The sequence below is a fragment of the Mastigoproctus giganteus genome, unplaced genomic scaffold (assembly GCF_048544385.1).
Source record: "Mastigoproctus giganteus isolate SK-2022 unplaced genomic scaffold, ASM4854438v1 scaffold_15, whole genome shotgun sequence".
Classification (NCBI taxonomy): Eukaryota; Metazoa; Arthropoda; class Arachnida; order Uropygi; family Thelyphonidae; genus Mastigoproctus; species Mastigoproctus giganteus.
Window position 1 is genome coordinate 7,374,845 of NW_028328292.1, and position 23,543 is coordinate 7,398,387.

The 23,543-nt window shown below is 34.4% G+C and overlaps 1 protein-coding gene across 1 annotated transcript in view; it reads right to left on the reverse strand.

Moving 5' to 3' along the window:
* Coq5 (ubiquinone biosynthesis protein COQ3, mitochondrial) overlaps positions 1-23,543 on the reverse strand; it is an 80,457-nt gene that overhangs the window by 20,350 nt on the left and 36,564 nt on the right. The window contains exons 5-6 of the mRNA XM_090389370.1: positions 17,458-17,546; positions 8,920-9,031 (exon numbers count right to left, since the gene is read on the reverse strand). Coding sequence (XP_090245496.1) covers positions 8,920-9,031; positions 17,458-17,546 — 201 coding nt within the window. The remainder of the gene's footprint in view (positions 1-8,919; positions 9,032-17,457; positions 17,547-23,543) is intronic.

The following is a 23,543-nucleotide window of genomic DNA, read 5'->3' on the forward strand; positions in this document are numbered from 1 at the left end:
GGCAAAATGAAAAATTTATAGAAAGAAGGCATACAATGATGATTTGTTGAAATATGAAGTTACAGTTATGGATGATACAGAAATCACACAGGCCATAACCAAAACAGGGATCTAAATATGAAGAAGAGACTGAATCAAATCCATCGCCAAAAATTTCTCATTAAACCACCAAACACATTCTAGATATAGGTTTATGTTACATTTAACAATAGCCAACAATGCGATGTTGAAAAAGTCCCTAAAGTAATTTCTGGAATACCACATCTGGTTTAGAAACCTCATTTCAGGAAGGATGTAGATCTGGTGGAAAGGGTGTAGAGAAGGGCAACGAGATTAGTTGGGGCATAAAAGAATATCTTTACAAAGAAAGACTAGGATTTCTGTAAATTCAGACATCTACAAGGAGACCTTAACGATGTATTTAAGGATTTAAATGGAGTGGAGTAAACTGCTGATGGCATCCTAATTTTCTTAGTCAAAACATACAACAAATTGGAAAAGGACGGCTGCTGGATAGCTGATGTGAAGAAATTTGCCTTCAGCCAAAGAATAATTGGCTTCCATCTAGTGTTGTGGAAGTGGATACTTTGAATAGATTTAAAGAAGGTTTCAACAAATTCCATTCTAACAAATGGAATAGGCAAATTAAGTGGGTAATTTATTTATTTTTTTAGGGCTTATGCTGTATAAGTTTGCTAAACTATACTGTCAAGGAGGACTACCCAATCCTCCTTAGCAGTTTGGCCAACTGTTTGGAGAGATCTGTGTTTGAGTCCTGTCGACAACTGGAGGAATTTATAAAAGTCCTCTTCAATCAAGGCTGTATTAGCCGATCTCAGGCCAAGGAAGTAACCCCTCCTGAAATGATCCCTAAGTTATTCTGGGTTTATCAGCATTCGAACATACAGTGCTACAGACAATATACACATACAAATATGAGTTATGCTTAGGGATCATTAAAATAATAATAATTATTATCTCTTTCCCCATTAGTCCAAATTACTAAGGTTTACCATAATTTATTATATATATTTTTTTGCCATCATGGTCAGTATTTATGAATTCTTAATTAATATATCAATATTAATGGAAGTGATCTAGTCCTTCCTGAATTTCAAGCTAGCAATTAAAAAAAAAAAAGTAAAGAATTTTTAGCAAAATAAAATGTGATGTCATAGTAGTAACTTCCTATCAAGTGCTCACTGAACCCCAGTGGCTTTCACTGTTGTGATTACTGTTTACCAGATGTCCTCAGATTTAACTACCTCCCTGGAAAGGTAACTCTTAACAACTGCTAATCATCATCATCATCATCATCAAACTTTAAGACTACTCTTTTTTCAGGCCACTATTCAACACATCGCATGTAATGAGCACTCTCTCCTTTCTCATGTAGTCAATGATGTGTTTGCTTACCACACTATGTCTGCATAAGTAGGGTATGGCAAAAGTGGCCTCAAACTTTGCTTTCATGATTAGTATACTGCTTTCAAATACATTTAAAATGTTCAGTTTAAAATTCTGATATGTTATTCAGCAGAATTCTGATCTGTTATTTAGCCATTGCTGAATAACAGATCAGAATTATCTTTTAAATAAATGGCAGGTTAACCTTTTTGCAATGCCATTTGTTTGAAAGTAGTACAATACCAATGCAACTTGTAATGGCAAAGTCTGCTTTAAGACCATTGCCTGCTGGCTGCAAAAAAAAAAAGAAGAGGATAGGATAGAATAATCCTCCTAACTCGATATGATTTAATATTCAACTTCATTTTTATCTATCATTTTATTTTATTTTTATAATTTATTAATGTTATAACTAAATTTTTTATGTTTAACTTTAATAGTCCTAATTTAATTTATTTTAATAATTTTTTTATTATTTAATTCTATCTCCAGAATTACAGAATGAGATATGTTTATTTTCCATGTTTATGTTGAAACCATTTTGCCCCTGGATTTGAAGGGGGTGGGAATAATGATCTCATCCAGTGGTGTCCAACCTTTTCCTATACAGGGGCCATATATTCAAAGATAGACTTGTTTCGTGGGCCGCACTAGTGATTCGATAAAAATTAGTGTTAAATTTTCCATAACTTGTTACATGTAAAATGAAGTTTCTATTTTCATGTTATCGTTTTTTTATTTTCAAGAGCTGTATATAAAAAATGCATATTCCCAACACTTTTATGTGTATCAAATCTATGTCAGTGATTTTTTTTTTTTTAGATTTTATTAAAATTATAGAAATATGACTTACTTTTGTTTTATTAAAAATACTTTACTTTTGCTTTTAAATGCTCACTTCACAAAATTTACAAGCTGAAAAGAATCATTGCTTTCAATATTAAGATGAATAAATAAATAATATAATGATACACCTAAAATTGAAAATATTCGAAAATTGTATTAAGTACAATAACATTTACTGAACAAAACTTAACATTTAATGAGACAATTGAGGCTGGATATTTTTAGATAAATTGCTCAAAATTTGATTGAAAATTTGTGACGCTAATTCTCAATACAGAATGAAGATGCTGGTCTGTTATTCTGTTTCTTTTTAAATATTTATTTGATTTCATGTGTGAAAAACTTTGCTCGCAAACATATGTTGACCTGAACAAAGTAGAATTTTCATGGAATTTTCTTTTATTAGAACAAAATCTTCAGATGGAAGGGCCTTGTAGAATTCAAGCAGCTTATTTTCGTAGTCTATATACTTATTTTTGAACCATGTTTTGGCTTGAAGATCAATAATTTCAAGTTGCAAGCTGGGATTGTAGTTTTGAGCCATAGAAGTAAATGGATTCTCAAACAAGCTTGTGTCTTTTTCATGGGATCTTATATCAGCAAATTGACGTTCAAACTCATCAAAAGGTAATTGTAATAATGAGAGGCAACGATTCTTTGAAAATGTGTGTTTCTCTTTTAGCTCAATACAACACTCAAAGTGGACTAAACTGACTTGCTCAATTTGTATTTAAATAATAACTTATTCTGAAATGATTTTATGTCACCATACAAATCAGAGACCAATTTTCCTTTCCCTTGTAGTTTTAAATTAAGAGCATTTAAATGATTAGAAATGTCTGTAAGAATTGCAAGATCAAACAATCACTCCATATTTGATAATTGTTTTATTGGTTTCCTTTTTTCTGTCATAAAAATATCAATCTCATGATGCAGTTTAAAGAAACGATATAACACTTTGCCACGACTAAGTCATCTCGCTGCACAATGTAAAATTCCATCTTCGTATTCAGCTTCAATTTCTGAATGAAACTGTTGAAACATACAGTGATTAAGGCCAATGTGATCATATAAAATTTAGTTGAAATAACCACATTCATAACGTGTTTGAGATCCAATACTTTCATGCAGAGAGCTTCTTGATGCAAAATGCAGTGAATTCTAATCGGAAGTTCAGCTCTGATGTCTATCATTTTCTTGATTATTCTACCCAATGTTTTTACCAATCATATTTTTTGCACTGTAAGTTGTGACTCCTACCAGGATTTTAATATTTAATCATAACTTTTCAATAGATTGGCAAAAATTTTAAAAAAGATTTTCACCTGTAGTTCTTCTGTGCATACTCTGTAGATCAGATAAATGTTCAACTGGTACAAAATTATCATTAATTCCATGTATGAAGATAAGGAGTTGGGCTGTGTCATTTATACCAGTACTGTCATCCAGTGCCACACTAAAATAATTCATTTGTTTTATATTTCCAAAAAGCTGTTTGAACAAATTCTTTCCAATATCTTCTACTCTTTGCATAATTGTTTATCAAGACAAATTAATGTCTTGTATCGTTGTTTGTTTCTCCGGACAAATTTCTTCCACAACTTTCAACAAATTCACTATCACTGAGCGGTTTACTTTCAAAAGCAATCAAATGTGCAACTTGATAACTGGCACTTACTGCAGATAAATTTCTTGACTGATCCGTTGTCAGTGTGTTTTGGGGTTTTCTTGATTCGTTTTATAACTTGGAACACTTTTCTTTTCGCAACACTCCTTTATATCACTTCTCAGCATTCTGGCTTAGATCGTATTGTAACACTCCTTTATATTGACCATAAGATTTATACTTGGAATCACAGTGTCATTTAAAATTACATTCTTTAAAAACTGACAGTCCCTTTGCACACCAAACACACTGCTTTTTCATTGCACTCAATGAACAAATAGTCTTCAGTTCACCTTTGATTAAAAACATGACATTGCAAATTGACGTTCCTCTTTGGGAACATTTTTAAGGATGATTTTTTAATTCAATACAAGGAACAAATTATATTAAAACAGCAGAATTTCACAATATGAAAAGATTGATACATACATAAATGTATTTAGCGTACATATGGCTGCACTGGACTACATGTGCGTGTTCCATACAGTCAAGCTCGACGCTTGCATGCCTGTACATCTTCATATTCAGTTTCGCCTTGCATGCAGTGGCATGATTCTAAAATGCTGTTTTAGTTCATTTTCCGTGCACGGGCCTTTTAAAAATTATTCGCAGGCCGGATACGGTCCAGGGGCCATAGGTTGGACACCACTGATCTAATCCATCAAATCGCTTCACATGTAATTCTAATGATTTGGGTTTTAATATAGTTAGGGAAGGACATTAACATGGTTGTTTTCCATGAAAATTAATTACTATAATTAATAACCACTCATATACCACATGAAATTAATAATATAGTTTATTAGTCCAAACTACTATACACTTAAAGTGATGTTTCAGGCATCTTACCAATACCCATCATCAGACCCTGTTACTGTCAGACTCCAGCTTGCCAATGCTTCCAAGACCTGATGTGCATACTCCTTTTAATTCTCAATTCTTTACTTTTAATTCTCAGAACTTTTTTTATAACAGCTTAAAATGCTTCCAATCTTGTCATTTCCTTGCAGGATTCTACTGGAGTATGCACATCAGGTTTTGAAAGCATTGGCAAGCAGGAGTCTGACAGCAGCACGGTATGATGATGGGTATTGGTAAGATGCTCGAAATGTCACTTTAAATGTATAGTGGTTTGGACTATAAGCTTAATAAACTATATTATTAATTTCATGTGGTATAAGAGTGGTTATTAATTATAGTAATTAATTTTCATGATTTGGGTTTTGTTTTTGCTTTTCATGATTTTACTGAAATTTCATTCATATATAAAGCAGTTTCTTTGAAACTTATGAAAAAAGTGAAGTTATTTCTTAAATTCCTAAAAAAAGAATATCACCCCCCACCACTTGTTAATGATGTAGTTGATGCTCATGCAACTGTTTGCTTGCAGAACGAGAATTAAATCCATTCAGAAAAGAGGAACCAGATTGATTCTCCTTGTTGAACATATGGCAAATTTATGTCAGATATTTATATCAGCGACTAGTAAAAGAGGCTTTCAGATGTAATCTGCTCTAGTGGGAATTAAGAGTTCACAATACCCACCACCCCAAGATTATTTTGGAATAACAGTGTAAGAGGATATCTCAAACATAGAAATATAAGTTAATCACAAAGAAATTCAAGCCAATACATTTAATACTTTTAATACATTTCTTTATGTATTAAAAGTAGCACTTGCTGGCAGTCATATTCACCCAGTGATAGGTATGGCTGACCTCTGTGTGTAATTCCTCCAAATGGAATTAGAAAGCCACATAATGCTTTGAAATTATCAAAGGTCCAAAGAAATACATTCCACATAAATGAACAAAAGTTAAAAGCTAGGCATCCTCTTATGCTGCTTGTAAAAATTTCAGTGTTTTATGTGTCACTTTGTGAAGGCCAGTGAGTGTAGTGTGTATGTAAGTGTTACAACAGTGGAGTTTACTACACTGCTGTAATGCCGCAATATGTGCAGAAGGAGAATGGGCTCTGGTGGCATATGAAATAAAAAGTCAGTTGTTTAGTAATTTATATGTTGATTGTAATGAGGTCTTCAGAAAATAAAATGCCATTCATCAAATAAGCATACCAGCCAATAAAATCACTAACAATTGATTGTTAGTCAATTGTGATTTTACCGACCAATGAGCATCAGCAGCAAAACTACAAATTCTGCTCCCCATCCCAGAGATTTGTGGATTATCCATGCTCATTAAAAACCAACATGATTTTACCTGTTAAGATCAAAGTGCTTAAGGCTTTAAATGGCTTGAGTAAACTAAATAACAATAGCATTCTTACTCAATATCTCTTTAAGTAATCAACTTTTTTTTTTAATTCTCAGAATTTTTTTTAATTTTCAGTCCCAAAAACTTTCTTCTTTTAATTTTGCATCTCTTATTTGTGGGTATTTCTGTTTCAAGTAACAAAATGCTACATAATTTCTATTTATTGTTTTAATAAAGTTTACTATTTGAAGGTGGCAGTTATATATCACATTTACCTAATGACTAAAAACACCTGGCAGTTGTCTTATACAAGATGCACATCTTAGACAAGGATGTGTACTTCAGCATATTGACTTCCTTTAAGAATTTAAGATGCATATCAATAGTAGGTTTGGAAATTTATTTACACATTTCATTTTTCACACAGATATAGCTATATAAAAAAAAGTGAACTGTTCCCACTTTTCAGCATTCATATATCCCAACACAGGCTGGAAATGTAGATCAGAAAATAAATCAAAATTGTACTAGAGACAGAAAACAAGATATGTGAACATTGTGTTAGAGATTGAAGAAAGAATTAATGTTGCAAAAATAATGAACAGAGGGCTTTTTAAAGGCAAGGAGCAAAATATTTAGCAATTAAAGGAAGGCTCTCGGCATAAATGAATGAATGACAAGTGGTAGTTTGCATATGTTGTATACAGGCATATTGTGCTAGGTCCAGAAAGCTACAAGGACACTAAGGCCACAAAGCATCGGCATATTTTCCATTAATTAGGCATTAAAGTTGAAAAAAAATTCACATAATAAAACCATCCCAGTAAGAATGATGTATCCTCCTTGTGGCATGCACATTTCAAACAGGACAAATATTTAAAAACATAAACTAAACTTACATAAAACATTCAAAAATATTTGTAAACATAAACTTATAAACAACTTGATTTTTAAGTTTGAACTCTAGAAACAGGATGCTAGATCTGACTGGGAATAACAGGCATGTCTGACACCAACTTAGTGTTTTTTCACCCAGAATTCTAAGCTGTGAAATGTTTTAGTGTGTGATCTACAGGTTTGTTATTACTGAAAAGTGCTCTTTTGAGGTTTAAGTCTTGTTGTTGCATTTCTTTGTATCTCATATGGTTCTGTGGCTGATTTCCCGAATGAAGAGAATCAAAGCATGGCTTGGTAGCTGTGAAAGTTAATCTGGACATGAAGCTAATCTGAAAACCTTAAAAGTCTGGCTACTGAATTGGAAGAGGAAGTTTTGGGGGGTAGCTATTATCAGTGAAATTGATGACAGCAACTCTCATTTCTGCATCAGGATTAGCTGCCTGGCTTACTGAGTTCTAAAAGTGTAGAAATAAATGATTTTAACCTTGATGCTGTAAAAGAAATGTGAAGTGCAGTTAAGAAGAAATTACATTTTACCAGAGTCTGCTGGTTTTTGGTACACTTTTTATAATATTGCTCAATCTTGAAAGGAGAATATCCAATAAAGTAAGGAAGCTGCTAAGCTCATCTACAATAAAAGGGATCTAAAACTTTAGATTCAAGGTCAGAAATTAAGAGGTCCACTGAGAGTGAGGGAACAAATGAACTGCATGGCTTAAATAAGTCTACTTGTAATTATGGTGTGACTCAAGCTACAATATTATCACCATGAGTGGCCCCCATATTGTGCAACAAATAAACAGTACATATCATAAAAAAATGTGATCCTATTTATTTGTAATGTGCTGTCACTATTTCTCCAACTTCCTTGAATCTATTTCAATAGTTATTGCCACCTCACCTGGTGGGGAGAAGTGAGAGAGAGAGAGAGAGAGAGAGAGTGTATTATAAATAGATCTATAAAGTGCTAGAATAAAAAAATTCTCAACATTGCAGTAAATAAATAAACACGCTTTAAGAGAAGTGGTGTTTACTTTATAGAGCAACACTGGGCCAATATTGCAACTTGAATGATCAAAGACTTCTTTTTTAGGGGATTTATTCACGTAAAAATCCTATTACGCACAAATAGGTTTAATTCAATTGTCTCTATGGCTTAAATGGTAGAAACTACAAAACGGCTCAATTTTTATTATGCACACCGAGGAGAGAGAGAGAGATTTCCCATGCTAAGGGCTGAGGACTGGTTGTTGAATTCATCTAGAAACTTAGTGCCCCTTGCTGAGAGGATCCATTTATGTATCCTCCTTTTTTTGAGTGGGAGTGGTTTAAGAAAGCCAAAATGGATGGTACTGTTAGTCAGGTTAATCTTCACATTGTGGAGGAGAATATTAAAGAATATTGGCCTGATGTCAAAAAGTAACAAACAAATCCCTAAGTGGTAGCCGGAACTCCCAGATCTGTTCAAGAAAATGCTCTGTGTTGCTGAGTAACAAGGGACTTCTAGTAATGGTGGTGGTTGGCAAAACTGTAACATTTGTGCTATCCAGATCCAGGTAGATGGAACCCCATTTTATGAGTTTTGATACTTGCAAAAATTATTGGCAATATTTGTGACATCATACAGTAACATCCAGTTAAACAAGAAAGTATATGCTAATGAGAAATTGAATAAGGCATGGCTAATTAAAATTCCACATTATTATATGAAAATTAGTGTGTGAATTTATAACACACAACATTAATTCAGGGATTCTTAAAAAGTTTTTTTCAAAGAGGACCAATCATTGAATATGATTATCAAATAAAGGCTACAAAATGTCTACATCCCTAGTTTTATTTTAAAATTTATCAACTTAATACTATAATAGATATTATTAAATTTATTACCTGATCAGGAAACTTTCTAATGCTTTCCACTAAATACTGATATGATTTCCAATCCTTTGCTATCAACTGACCCATTACAGGAATTATATTAAAGGAATAAAAATCATAGAACCTAAAAAAAAAAAAATAATAAATTAAAAACAGATCTAATTCTGTTTTTAATTTATATTTTATTAAAATTTTTATTAATTTAAAAATCTTCAAGAATCTACAATAATTCACATGCCTAACAATATGTGAATTATTGTAACGGAAAGAATTTTAGCCGTAGACAACTCAGATTTAGTTCATAAAGAGGATTTTCAAGTATGCTCAAAACTATTTAACAAAATATATTATCCAAAATTTTGAGACTAATGTTATAGTTGTATGCCATTCAGTAATTCTGACTAACTGCTTTTTCATTTACCTATTTATGCATATAATAAATGCAATTTTTATGCTGATCTTGCAGATCAAACTAAGGGTGCAGTGATCGTGCAAGTAATTTTCAAAATACCATAAGTATGGTATGTAGCATATATGGTATGGTCCTTTTCGATTAAATCCACACAAATATATATCTTTTGCTATATAGTTTTTGAGTTCTCAAATAAATGACAAGAAAACAAAGTTCTAAAAGAGTTTCCATATTCTCCAACAGATAACAGCAGGAAACAGCTAGGACTCTGCATGTTGCATAACAATCAATGTTGCCTAAAATAAATTGTAGACATGCAGTTGTCTGGAAGGAATTTTTGCAGACACATATGATGGAAATAGAAAATTTTATTTAAAGAAAAGAATGGCATTAAAAAAAAAAAAAAAACACTAATTATATTTACACAAGTATAGTGTAATTAAAGTGAGATATATATTCATCAATTTACAATTTAAAAACACTTATTTTAAACTTGAAGGGATATTCTGCAATTATCATTGTGGTATTGTCATTCCAAATGAGTGTACCTTTAGTTTCAATGTTTCTGCTTTTATTGATTGACTTCACGCACTGATTGGAACCAATACTTATACTTACAAGCCTTCATGTTTACACTTACATTCATGTGGGTCTAAATGAAAATGAAGTGAAGCAAATGCATGAGTTGTTTGTTTGTTATTTAGTTTTTAGGAGCATTAGCAACTAAGGCCATATTGCTCCGGGATATGCGGTGGTCATTCCCTGACCTTTCCGCATCCTCCGTATTTGGTGGTGACGGGCTGAACCCCGTTTTAATCAAGAAGCATGTGCTACGCACTGCTGCTCCTTCCCACCTGGCTACGGAGGTGCAAAAATGCATGAGTGGAAGGTCCGAAGTCAGTCATATATGCTACTCATAAGAGCATTCTATTTTCATTGCATTTGAGATGCATCAACAGAAAAATAATAAGTATCTATATTTTTTTATTATAAATTCTGCATATGGCCATTACATGAGTTAATGAAGTGTACAAAAATACAGTAAAAACTGTTTCAGAAACATTGTTTGAAAATATTAATCTGTTCTCAAAGAGGTCATAAAATAACAATTTCCTTGCCAGTTTTTATAATGAATAAATGATAAAGAAATATTCACTTTTCTTCCAGTCTCTCTTTCTGTTTTGCTCACTCTCTGTGTTCTTCTGGAAATTCTTAATGTTAACATGACATGTTATATGAACATTCTACAATAATTTATATCTTGTCCTACTAAATAAAATTTAAAGGAATATCATTCAAAAGGCACTAAAATATGGATTTTTTCCAATTCATAATAAGCATAAGCTAAGGGACACGATGTGTCTACCATGTATACATATATAATAAATGAGTTAAGCTTCTGGTAACGTATTTTTTGCCACTGGGTGTACCCATTCTTTTAATTACCAGTTATCAGGCAACAGTACTGCAGTTTTGCAGTACTGAATATTTTGTAAATTGTATAAAGAACAGGCTTAGTTTTTTTTTTTTTTAATTTAATTAAGTTTATATTATCCCCATATGTTTAGAGAAGTGATTTAACTCTTTTTCATTAATGAAACACTTTGAAATGAGTAAGAAAATGAGTAACAAAACAAGCCTTCATGGCTAGAAACAAAATAATTCAAATGAATTACATCATGAGAATTGAATTACATCATGAGAATTTGTTTTTAGTACAGTTATATATAGAGTATAATTTCTTTTTATTTCAAAGAACATAAAAATATTGAAATGCAAACAAATTCTCATTTTTGATGGAACATTTCGTGGAACACTTACGGTATGCTCATGGATCATTAGTTTCGAGGTTTTACATGAATAACTCATGAAATGCACTTGCAAAAACTTGAGACCGCAAGCAAGTTGTTCGATATTATTTATTGAAATTATGAAATCTGTGTTATACAGATTATCATCAAGCAGCAAATCACATTTTCATTTATCAAAGGAATTACAGATTTTTTTTGTTTTTTTTTAATTTTAATCCTTAACCCAAAGTATAAATTTCTGTGAGACCTCACTAATTTTTTTTTTTAATTTTGAGATTACTGGCAAAACTATAACTTATCATCCCAACTGACTCAGTATCTCAATAACTTTAAGCTCTGACATGTAATCAGTCATAATTTATTGTTATGTTCAAAACTGCAAAAAAAAAAAAAAAAATTCAATCGAAAAACTTGAAACACTATATTGTACAATAAGATTAAAACTCATCATTAGAAACAACAGCCTTGTTACCCAAAAAAAAAAAAAAAAAATCCCAACTACAGTAAACCAACGTTCCTGAGAAATGTCGCGAATACTGAGTTATGCCTCCCATAGTAACAAAGGGGTTACGTTCCAAAGTATGAAATATATAAGAAAAAATAGTTTGTCTATATGTATTATATGTACCTTCATAATATGACTATATACATAGTGAAATACAAGCATAACACATCGAAATGAAAATAAGAAACAATTTAATATTAAATGTAATATTTATTAGAAATTTCAAACAAATCTTTCAAACCAGTGCCTTTGCTAGCTAAAAAACTTATCCAGCCAGTGCTATCACCAGTTTCGCTAAAGTGTTGATAAAGGTGTTTTGCCATTTCCCGAATGATGAGTGAACTTAATGGAATTTTATTTTGAATTCGGTCTTCTATCCACAGATTTAAAGCCTTTTCCATATTTTCTAATTTAACATCACAAGTTACAGAGCAAATTTTTGAAGCAATTAGTGCATTTTCACGGACACTAGAGATTTTTACTTCCGATTTCTTGATTGATCGTACCGTTGACTCATTGATTTTATATTTTGCCACCGAGGAGACACTTTCACCATTAGAAATTTTGTCTAATAACTCAATTTTATTCGCTAATGTCATCACCTTCTTTGATATTTTCACATTTCCCTCGTTATTCGTAGCCATATTTTTGTACGGGTTAGAAAGAACTTGTCCACAATAAAGTCACTTTCTTCCGTTAACACGCTCGAAAAAGTCTGTTTTACACTGCAAAACGGTAGATTTATCACTTTTGTAAGCATATCAATTTATAAATTGATAAATTTATTCAATTTATAAGCATATAAATTAAAAGCAAATGACGAAACCTTCCATGACAAACGCATAACACATACTGAACAAGGATTAGCGGGAAACATCGGCACTCGCGATTTTGTCACACCCCCCCACCTACTGAACACTGTTTTGACTGGGAAAGATGATTTTAGCCATGCCAATGTTTTTTATGACGGAAAATGTTCACGGCACTTTAAAATTCACATTTTTTTAGGTTTCATTTTATATTAAATCAGCGACTGCGAATAGTGGGGGGTTTACTGTACTGTACTGTACAGCCAAAAATCAGGTAGTGCAGCAGGGGAAAAGTTACCATATCAATGGGTGATTTTTGACGAACACCATAAAGAATTTTCTTATTGCCAAACTTCGCCAATTGAAAAACAATTAATAATGAGAACCAAACATGAACAGCATACTGGAGTAATAATAAAGTGGCAATGATATAATTCTAATAGATATATAAATTTTACTGTTTTTGGTATACAGAACAGACCACATTCACTAGCCAGAGCATTAAAAGAAGATGAAACAGATGTAGACAGCACCCCTTTAGTTATAATAATCAGAGCACCCTAAAATTCAGGGAGCATCTCCATAGATTTCTGATGTGCACATTCAATATTCAAATGGCTGGATCAAAGGGTGAAGTGGGTAAATACAGACCTGTAGGCTGTATAGACCTGTGACATCTGTGCCATGAAAAATAGTCAATGGTTAAAGAAGTAATGCAAGATCATCTTGATAGGAGTAAAGCTATAAGGCAATCACAGCATGGATTTATTTAAAGGAAGATTATGCCTCACCAATCTGATTAGCTGCTATAAGCATTTCATAATTCTAACATCATATACTTAGATTTCAGTAAAGCCTTTGATGCTGTGAATAACTGTTGCATAAATTAGAGCAATGTAGCACTATAGGCCAGTTACTGTCATAGATAAGGGATAGTTAAGTAGGAGAAAGTGGTTAGAAATAGATACTACCTTTCATAGTTTAATCATTAGACTATGAAAGGTAGTATCTATTTCTCCATATTGCTCCGGGGATATGCGGTGGTCATTCCCTGACCTTTCCGCATCCTCCGTATTTGGTGGTCACGGGCTCGAACCCCGGTCTAATCAAGAAGCGTGTGCTACGCACTGCTGCTCCTGCCCACCTGGCTACGGAGGCGCCTTGCGAGATATAAGATAGGACTGAGGTTTAGAAGAATTGAAAGTAACTAAGTTACCTTTGCCCCATTGAAGAATTGGCAGTGGATATTCAAGAAGTTTATGCTTTCCAGGGAAAAGTCTCTCAAACTGGAAGCCAGACTGCAATGTGCTATCATCAGCAAAACTATGGAGAGAGTTCCCAGTCAGTGGAAGATGGTCATCAATATGCAAGAGGAAAAGAGTGAAAGAAAAAAACTGAACCTTTGGGAACACCAACAGTAGTGGAGAAGTTAGATTAGAAGACAGAGAGCCATATACCATTGCCTGCAGAAAGAAGAGAGAAAACCAGATACTCATTTGCAAAAAACAGTCAGATGGGAGGAGCTTATTTGGAAGACCTTTATGTCAAAGACAATCAAAAGCTTTAGAAATGTCAACAGCAGTTGCTTGAGTTTCACCAAACTTTTCCATTAAATTTGTCCATAGTGATTAACTTAAGCCAATATATCACACCAGTGGATTGACACTGATAGAATCTATATTGGTGATTGCTGATCAGATGGAACGTGTCAAGATAGCTTAGGAGTGTCAGCTAATGGATTTCTCTATTACTTTGGAAGGAGTAGAGGTAAGTGCAATGAGACAACTGGATGGGAGGGATTTATCACCTTTTTTTTAGGAACTGGCTGGATATGAGCAAATTTCCAAGAAGAAGGAAAAACATCAGTAGAATAAGAAAGTGATAAAAAACAACACAGAATGGGAGGAAGCTCAGGAACACAGGTTTTGAAAACAAGTGGGGCAATACCATCAGGCCCTGGAGCTTTCCTGGAAACAAGATTGTTCAAAATTCTTCTGATATCCAATTGACACAGGACTACAGGAGGCACCGAGTGTGAGTGTACTGGGAATGGTAGGAGGTGGCTTACAAAGATTGAAAATACAAAGAGTCAAATGAAAAGTAGGATGCTAGTAAGTCAGCTTTCTTTAACTGAGAAGACAACAGAACTGTTAGGTTTTAACAGAGGTGGGAGTATAGATGGACAAAAATTACTGGGAATGGTAGGAGGTGGCTTACAAAGATTGAAAATACAAAGAGTCAAATGAAAAGTAGGATGCTAGTAAGTCAGCTTTCTTTAACTGAGAAGACAACAGAACTGTCAGGTTTTAACAGAGGTGGGAGTATAGATGGACAAAAATTATAGCCAACAGCTTTGGAAAGAGACAAGAATGTTCAACTACTATTTGAATGAGAGGCAGGTTTTCTACTCTTAGCCTGGTCCAAATCTAGTTTGGATTGATTAATAAGTGCATTGCAATTTTTGCAAGTTTTGGTTGAGGCAGAAAATGAACCTGGAGATTTGGATGCAAGCCAATTGTGATATGCAACAATCTTACCTTGAATAGCCTTAGCACATTGAGGGGTCTGGATGCAAAGCTCACAAAGACCAACACTTTTGTAATAGAGGACTAGATGAATTTTGAACCTAAAATAGTGTTGGACTTGGAGATCAAAAAGAGATTTCCAATTAGCAACCCGGACAGGGAATATCAGGACAGACATGCATAAGTACCACCTTTGAATCAAAAGGAATCATTGAGTGAATAATTAGGCATCTAGGATGATCAGTGGTTGAGGCAACTAATAATTGGGATTCTGTCAGAAAAAATGGGGCTTGGCAGTGCGTAAATAGAAATGTACATCATTGAGATTGGAACTGAGACCATGTAAAAAGGGGAGGGGGGGGAACATATATGAAATAATGAAATTTTTGGATATGGAGTACACAGCAAGAATATACCCAGTTCCTTGACATAACAACAATGCTCTCTACACAAGCATTTCTTGACATCTCTAGTCACTATATGGCTAAGTAGAGGCAGTGAGATTGTATGCTAGGTGAACTATCTCGTAGCAGCCTGCAAAACCCATTTTAGAGCTGTTACCTCAAAATGTAAGGACACAATCTCACCATAACCTCAAAAGACATTAATCATACTGCAGATGAGAGTTGACGGTGCTTTGCTCTGAGAATAAAAATGGGTTTCACCACTTCAAGTTTCCAATAAGCAAAGTGCTGGTTTGTTCTAATTAATGAGAATAATCTGCCACCTACTGTTGCCTAGTGACACAGAGGGGCTGCATTTTTCTGCATAGTTTGTATGCCACACGTTGACCTCTGCTTTCTTTGGTTCATGGCTGGATGGTCACCTCCGGTATACTAGGTGCAGTGTTTCAGAACTTGCATGTGGGATGGGAGTATACTTAAGATTACTAACAGTCCCACCATCATAAAGTGCAAGCAGACAATCTGGTTGTAACAGAACTACTATATTTCACCAAAATTTGGTCTACTTAGCTCACAAGCATCACCTGAATGTCAGTTTCATCAGTGTTTTAGATTTCCAGGTAGCAAGCCTTTGCTTGCCATTCCTGAATGTCTGTCACAAGTCTCAGAGATCTAAAGCATTAAAAAGGTTAAGAAATCTAAAAGTTGATGGCATCCTCTCTCTCTCTCTCTCTCTCTCTCAGATGGCACATATAAGAGATCATAAATATCAATTGAAAACAATGTTTGCAGAATAGATGTGAGGGAATTTGCATTCATCCAGAGGGTTACTGATTGTTGGAATAAACTTCTGCCTGATGTTATGGAAGTGGGTAGTTTGGATAAATTCAAAGGTTTCAACAAATAATTCGTAAAAATGGATATAGAAGATGGAGCGTCAGCCTTCCTCCATTTGTTAATGGAGAAATCATAGGCTGGAACACAAGCATGACAGAGTGGAGGAAGTTGTGATGGTGACAAGGTTTATGACAATCTTGTTTACTATGATATCTAAACCTCTGAGTAGCTCTTGGTTATGATTAAAACCAAATGGACAGGTGGCAGTCTAATGTGTGTTGTAAATATTTTCCTAATGTGGCTCAGAAAGAGACATCCATGTGAGATAGTCTGTCATGGATTTCAATTTAAAAGTGCATTGTAGAGAAAATGTCTCCATCAAAGCGATAAAGATGGTTCGCTGCTTCAAAATAAAGGCTTTGCACAGGAGAAGTTAAAAGTGCTCCAACAGCAATATGGATCACCTGATGGTGAATGGGATCTAACCATTAGAGTAGGTATGCAGTGCCTAGCAGACGCACATACCTGGGACCCATAATCTAGTTTAGATCACACAAGTGCATGATAGAGGCATGGTAAGGTGCATCCCAATAAGTAGAGGAGATTGCACAAAGGATATTCAAGCTTCTCATGCACAGTGTATGCAGTTGGCAGATATGTTGTAGAAAGGTCAACTTTCTCTCAAATATAAGCTCCAAAAATCTAGTCTCAGGTACTACTGGAATCATATTCTGTCCAAACCCCAATTCAGGTTCAGAATGAAGATGAAGATTGTGCTTAAGACAAAAATGCATTAAAACTGACTTCTGGGTGAGTACCTGAAGCCATTAGTCTTTGTCCAAAAATTCAGGGCAATCAACAGCATGTTGCAATTGTCTCTCGATAACCTTCATGTTAGAGGACAGGGAGAATAGGCTAAAATCATCAACGTCATGGGTACTGTTTATAGTTCTACGAAATTGTTCAGTAGTGGAATTGACATTAATGCAAAAAGCATAACAATTAAAATTAACACTTAGGTGACATTCTCACATCATGTTTACATAACAGTTGAATTAATCTATACCTTCCAGTACCACAAGACAGTGTATTATACAAAATCATCGTATTCATTATACTAGAGATCAAAATATAAGGATAAGGAATAATATCCCATTTCTTATCTGATTCCAGATCAACTGTCACGTTAAATTTATAAAAAGACCCTGATATAAGAATAACATTATATTTTAATAAATAATACTTGCCGTTCCATTAAAGGATTGGTGACATGGCTAAATTCAAGACACAGGAATCTTCCTCCTGGCTTTAAAACTCTCTCGGCTTCTGAAAGAGCCTTTTAAAATAAAAATTAAATTAATTAAATACTAAACAGCACAAATGTACTAAGTAAAGAGTATCAAGTGGATTGTTTAATTCTCTAAACAAGAGAAGTTATATGAAAAATACTGTGTACCAGGGGTGCTCAAACATTTTGAGCTAGTGGGACACACAAAAGCATTATCCTTAATGGGGGTTCACCCTACTCAAACCTTCACTTGAGATTATTACTGATGGAGAAGGAGAGGTGTGACACAGCTGTCTCAAAAGGGCTGATTTACTGGAGTTAGTATCAAAACCTTTTGGAAATATTTGGTTTCAGTCTGTAACTCAAAAGGAGCAGTAGCTGAAGCATATATATATATATATATATATATATGTATATATATGTGATTTTTTTTTTTTTTCACTTATGTACTCATACCTTGGCACTGTTAGAGGTAACTACACTGGTGTGCAAAACTTAAGGACCAACACTATTTCTAAAGGTTCATCATCATCAGCCATTTTCAATCCACTGCAGGATGAAGGCCTCTCCAGCAACTTTCCAGTTGCTTCTGTTTTGTGCAATGGCCATCCATTTACTAACCACAAACTCATGAATGTCATCTGTCCATTGGCGTTGTCTTCCAGGGTTTCTTTTAGCTCCTCTTGGGTACCATTCTGTTATTTTCTTAGTCCACCTGTCATCATGTCTTCGAGCTGTGTCCTACCCAAGACCATTTTAGTTCTTTAGTTTTGATAAGAATGTCCTTTACTTGAGTTTGCTGCCTAATCCATGTGTTTCTTTTCTTATCTAACAGTCTGATTCCCAATATAATTCGTTCCATTCTTCGATGTGTAGTTCTTAGCTTCTCTTCCATTCTTTTGGTGAGTGCCCAAGTTTCACTTCCATAAGTCATGGTGGGGAATATACATTGGTTCATTATTTTACGTTTCAGACAAATTGGGATATTGCTCCTCAGTATGTAACTATATTTCCTGAATGCTATCCATCCAAAATTTATTCTTCTCTTGACTTCCAGCCATTTACCATTATTACAGCTGATGACTTGTCCCAGATAAGTATATGACTCCACCTTTTCAATTACTGCTCCTTCAATCATTACATCCCTTTCTATGGCATACTTATTCATCATTACTTTTGTTTTAGCTATATTCATCTTTAGTCCAAAATCCTTACTAACTGTGCATAACTGATTAAGATTTTCCTCTAATTCTTTGGGATCGTGGCTTATGACCACAATGTCATCTGCAAATCATAAATGGTTTAGGTACTCTCCATTCACATTGACTCCTTTCTGCAACCAGTCTAATCTGCTGAAAGCTTCCGCAAGGGCAGCTGTAAACAACTTCAGAGATATTGTGTCTCCTTGTCAAACTCCTTTCTCAATTTTAAATTTCCTACCGTCTTTGTTTAGTCTAATAAAGGAGGTAGCGTTCTCATATATTTTCTTCAAAATCATAATATATGGGGTATCTATGCCTTGTCTTTCCAGTGCCTGAAACATTGCCTTACGCTGTATGGAGTCAAATGCCTTTTCATAATCCACAAATACCAGGCATAATGGTGTTTTTTATTCATTTGCTTTCTCCATTACCTGTGATATTACGTGAAGGTGATCCATAGTTGAGAATCCTGTCCTAAAGCCAGCTTGCTCTTTTGGTTGATTCTCATCAAGTATGCTTTCTAATTTGTTAGTAATGACCATTGTGAACAACTTGTAAATGTGGGATAACAAGCTAATTGGTCTATAATTTCCAATTTCTAATTTATCTCCTTTCTTATGCAGCAAAACTATGATTGCATTATTCCAGTCCTTAAGTATCACACCTTTTCTAATGCATTTTGTGAAAAGTCTTGCCAGTTTTTGTGTTGTCTCTCTTCCTCCCAATTTTAACAACTCTACAGTAGCTTCATCTTCCCCTGGGGCTTTCTGATTCTTCATTTTCTTCAATGCATGTTCTACCTCATCAGGAAGGATATCGGGTATGTCGTATGTGTTACTAATTTGCAATCCATCTTCCCCACTGCTGGCATCATTCCCTCACTCCTTGTATAATTTGCTATAGTAGTCTTCTGCTATTTGAATAATGCCTTCTCTGCTATTTATAAGTACACCATTGGTATTCTTCAGTTTCAGTATCATATTTCTTTCTGTATTACTGCTCATAGCTGCTGATTTAAGTCCTTTGTTTTCCCTTAATGCTTGTGCTACTTTTCTTGTATTAAATTGAGTCTCTTTCTAATGGTTTGCATAACTCAATATACTCAATTTTCTCCTTGTCAGTGTTTATCTTGCTCTTCATTTGTCATCTTCAGTTCATCATGACAAGTGTTTCTTGACTAATTTTTTTCTTCTTTGGATTTCTTTTTACTTATAGGTTTCTTGGGCTTTATGACTTTCAGAAAGTTGTAATATTCCTCGTTGATATCTTGGTCCTGAGCAGTCAGCAGAAACTCAAACTTGTTCTTAAGTTCCAGTACATACTGCTTTTTCTCCTCTTTTGTTATCTCAAAGACTTTCGTACTATTTACTTGAGTCAGTTTTTTCCTTTCTTTTCTTACATCTATATCAAGTGTGCATCTGTGATCATTTCCAACATTTACCTTGTTCAGGACAGTAACATCATTCTCAATATATCTTCAGTTAGTGAGGATGAAGTCGAGTTCTAAAGGTTAGCACCACAAAATCTTTACTTAAGGTACGCTTTTTTAGTGATGAGAGTAGATTCAGTCTCAGCAGCGATTCTGGATGCCAGCTAATCTGGCAAGAGGTTGGCACACGTTACCACCCTGCAAACATCACTGAAAGGGATCGATATGGCAGTCGAGGTGTTCTTGTCTGAGGAGGCGTTATCTTGGATGGACATACACAACTCCATATACTGGAAGGCAGTACTGTAACCAGTGCACGCTACTGTACTGAGGTAATCCTTCTCCATGTGCATCTGTTCCGAGGTGCCATTGGCCCCGAGTTCGTGTTTATGGACGATAACGTCACACCCCATCGCACAGCAGCTGTGATATGCTTTTGGAAAGTGAGGACATTGTTCATATGGATTGACCTGCCTGTTCCTCCAATCTAAATCCCATCAAATACATATGGGATGCTCTGGGGAGATGCCTAGTGGCACGTCCACACCCACCAGAAAATGTTCACCAGCTGAAGATGGCGCTGACAGAGGAATGGACGATGTTACGGCAAGAACTTATCAACAACATTGTTCTAAGTATGGACAGATGGTGCAAAGCCTGCATCGACATTAGGGGGGGCCATATCTCCTACTGAGGACAACCTCTTCCCTTTGTTCCATCTTTGGCAGTGATGCATCTGTATCATGGCAGCCAGTGCTATGTTGCCATTTTTGAATAAAGTCCTTCTGTACTGTTTTGTTTCCGTTGTTGTGTTGCTGTTGTTTCCTTCACCATTTCTGTACCTCACAAGATTCCTTTGGTATGCTTTTCGCATATCCAGGCCACTCCTATGAGAAGCTACGGGTGGAAACTTGACTGGTCCTTAAATTTTGCATACCAGTGTATATGCTATGCTGTTTTATTAAGGACCATCAACTCCTTCCTCTCCACTTGGTCTGAAGAAGGGTTCCATAGAGCAGTGGTCTCAAACTCAAATTGCATGCAGGCCGAATGCATGATATGAAAGCAGCTGACAGGCTATACGTTAGTTTGTCTCCATCTATATAGCAATATGAACTGCGCAGCTGTGCATCCAGCTAACCAACTAGTGACTGACTCAAGGAAAATATATATCAGAAGTACCAACTCAATAGAAAAAATCGGAAACACCACAATACTGAAGCGCCACCAACTGTCGGCTGGCGAACTAAATTTACTGATTGTACCGACGTGGGAAGTTCTCCTACCTTACCCCAGTCACGTGGCCTGGCATACAAGCATACAGTGACAAAGACAAAGCCCCAACCTATTCATTTTATCTCTTTTTCCTTCAATGGCAGTTGCGCACATAAGCTCACTCCATATCTCTATGTCTCTAAAATTATAAGCACCGTATTTACAACAAATACATAACTGAAATGTATTCGCGGGCCGTGTAAAATTGCTTCGGGGGGGGGGGCAGATGCGGCACGCCAGTTTGAGACTACTGCCATAGAGGATCCAAAACATAGCCTATACAATTTCATTAAATTGAGAGTGCTGGATCAAGGGCTTGTATCCTTCTAGTATGTTTCAATAAAATTAAAATGATGTGCACAAGGGGGTATACATTTAAATTGAAAGAGAATACCTACAAAATAGATGTCCAAAAATTTACAATCAGCCAGGGAGTAATCAAATGCTGGAACAAACTTCCATCTAATGTTGTGGAAGTTTCAGTTTTAATAAATTTAGAGAAAGAAGGTTTGGACAAATTATAAAAAAGAAATGGCAAATAAACCTGGTTGTCATGGTAACTCAAACGCCGCCTTACGATGATAACTGGATATGACGGTGTCTGGAGTTCTAACTTTTTAGAATTTTTGAATAGTATGACGTCACAATCATGCTTCCTGAAGTTACTACTGCAGTAAATATGATTTCAACAATACAAATATTTGTCAACAATTTCTTTTTTTCGTCTCGCATTTTCGTTACATTCCATTGTTAGGTGCCCTTTAACAGTTGCATATGTCGCTTCAACTACAAGATCGGTACATCAATCGGTGCTATTTTACAGAGATATTTAGATATGTTGCACTCGCAAGTATACATCTCTTACTTTAGTTATCATAAATCTATTGTATCTTCCAGAAATTATAAAAATCTGTGAATGATCAATAAAATATTTACAATAAAAAAGCTCTTTTATTTCGTAATCGATATATAAAAATCAAAATGCATAAAAGAAACGCGAAGGACGTTTCGCATAAACCATCTACCGCATGTGCTCGGCATACGCGCAACTTTTTTTTTACCAATTAGGGAAATATAATGGATATATTTTTTTCATGATAAAATTTTATATTGCGAATAAAAAATAACATGAAATATTTCCCATATCACAAATAACATAAAAACTATCACAAAGCATTCCACAATATAAAAACAAATATTACATAAAAAAAAAACTTCCTAGAAAAAGTACACAAAAAAAATCACAGATTACATGAAAAAAAATTATTTCACAAATATTCAAGAAAAATTTATTCTAAAAATTGCCAATTTACTTCTTCATTAATATTTGTTGTCGATCTTTTGCTTTGCTCAATAGCTGAGCAATGATTACAGAGGAATGATTTGACGTAACGATCCGGATCAAATTTAAGCAATGGTTTTCCATTTCAACATGTTTAATTGTCAACATTATTCATTCATTTACTCAATAGTATTCATTACGCCGAAAGCTTGCACAGCTTCAGCACTGCTAATGGCAATGGTTTCAAAGATAATTCTGGCTTTCTTAATTGAAAGGGTAATTTCACTCGATTTTAAAGATAAACTGTCTTCGACAAAATCTCTAAAATCATTAATTATTTCATATTTTATCAGAAAACTTAAATTTCTTATTCAGTTTTCACTGTCTTGCCATCAAGACGAAAGTTCTTTCAAATTCACGATTTTGGGTAGCATATGTTTAAAATTTCTTTCAATGGTATCGTTATTTTCTTTATTTAATTTAAAATCACCATGTTCCATTAATGAGTTATCCTTTAAGGATAAAACAATGCATTTAATAACTTGTCACAATTTCTTTTTTTACTTTCAATTTTGATTCCTTCAAATTCTTTCCACCTCAACATGTTCTCAATTTTAGCTTCATAATTTCCTTCAGAATTTTTCAAATTAGCAATAGCATTGATAGTTCGAAGAATTAATTTATCTGCTTTTACCATAGTGATTCTGTAAAGCTTCTGAAAGGTAAGAGAGCTCTTGCAGGATGTCGACCATTAGTGCTAAATGGTTAAGAAATTCCAAATTTAAAAGTCGATTTAATAATCCGGAATATTTAACTTCTGATTCAAAATGTTTGCACAAAACGGGATAATTCCTCCA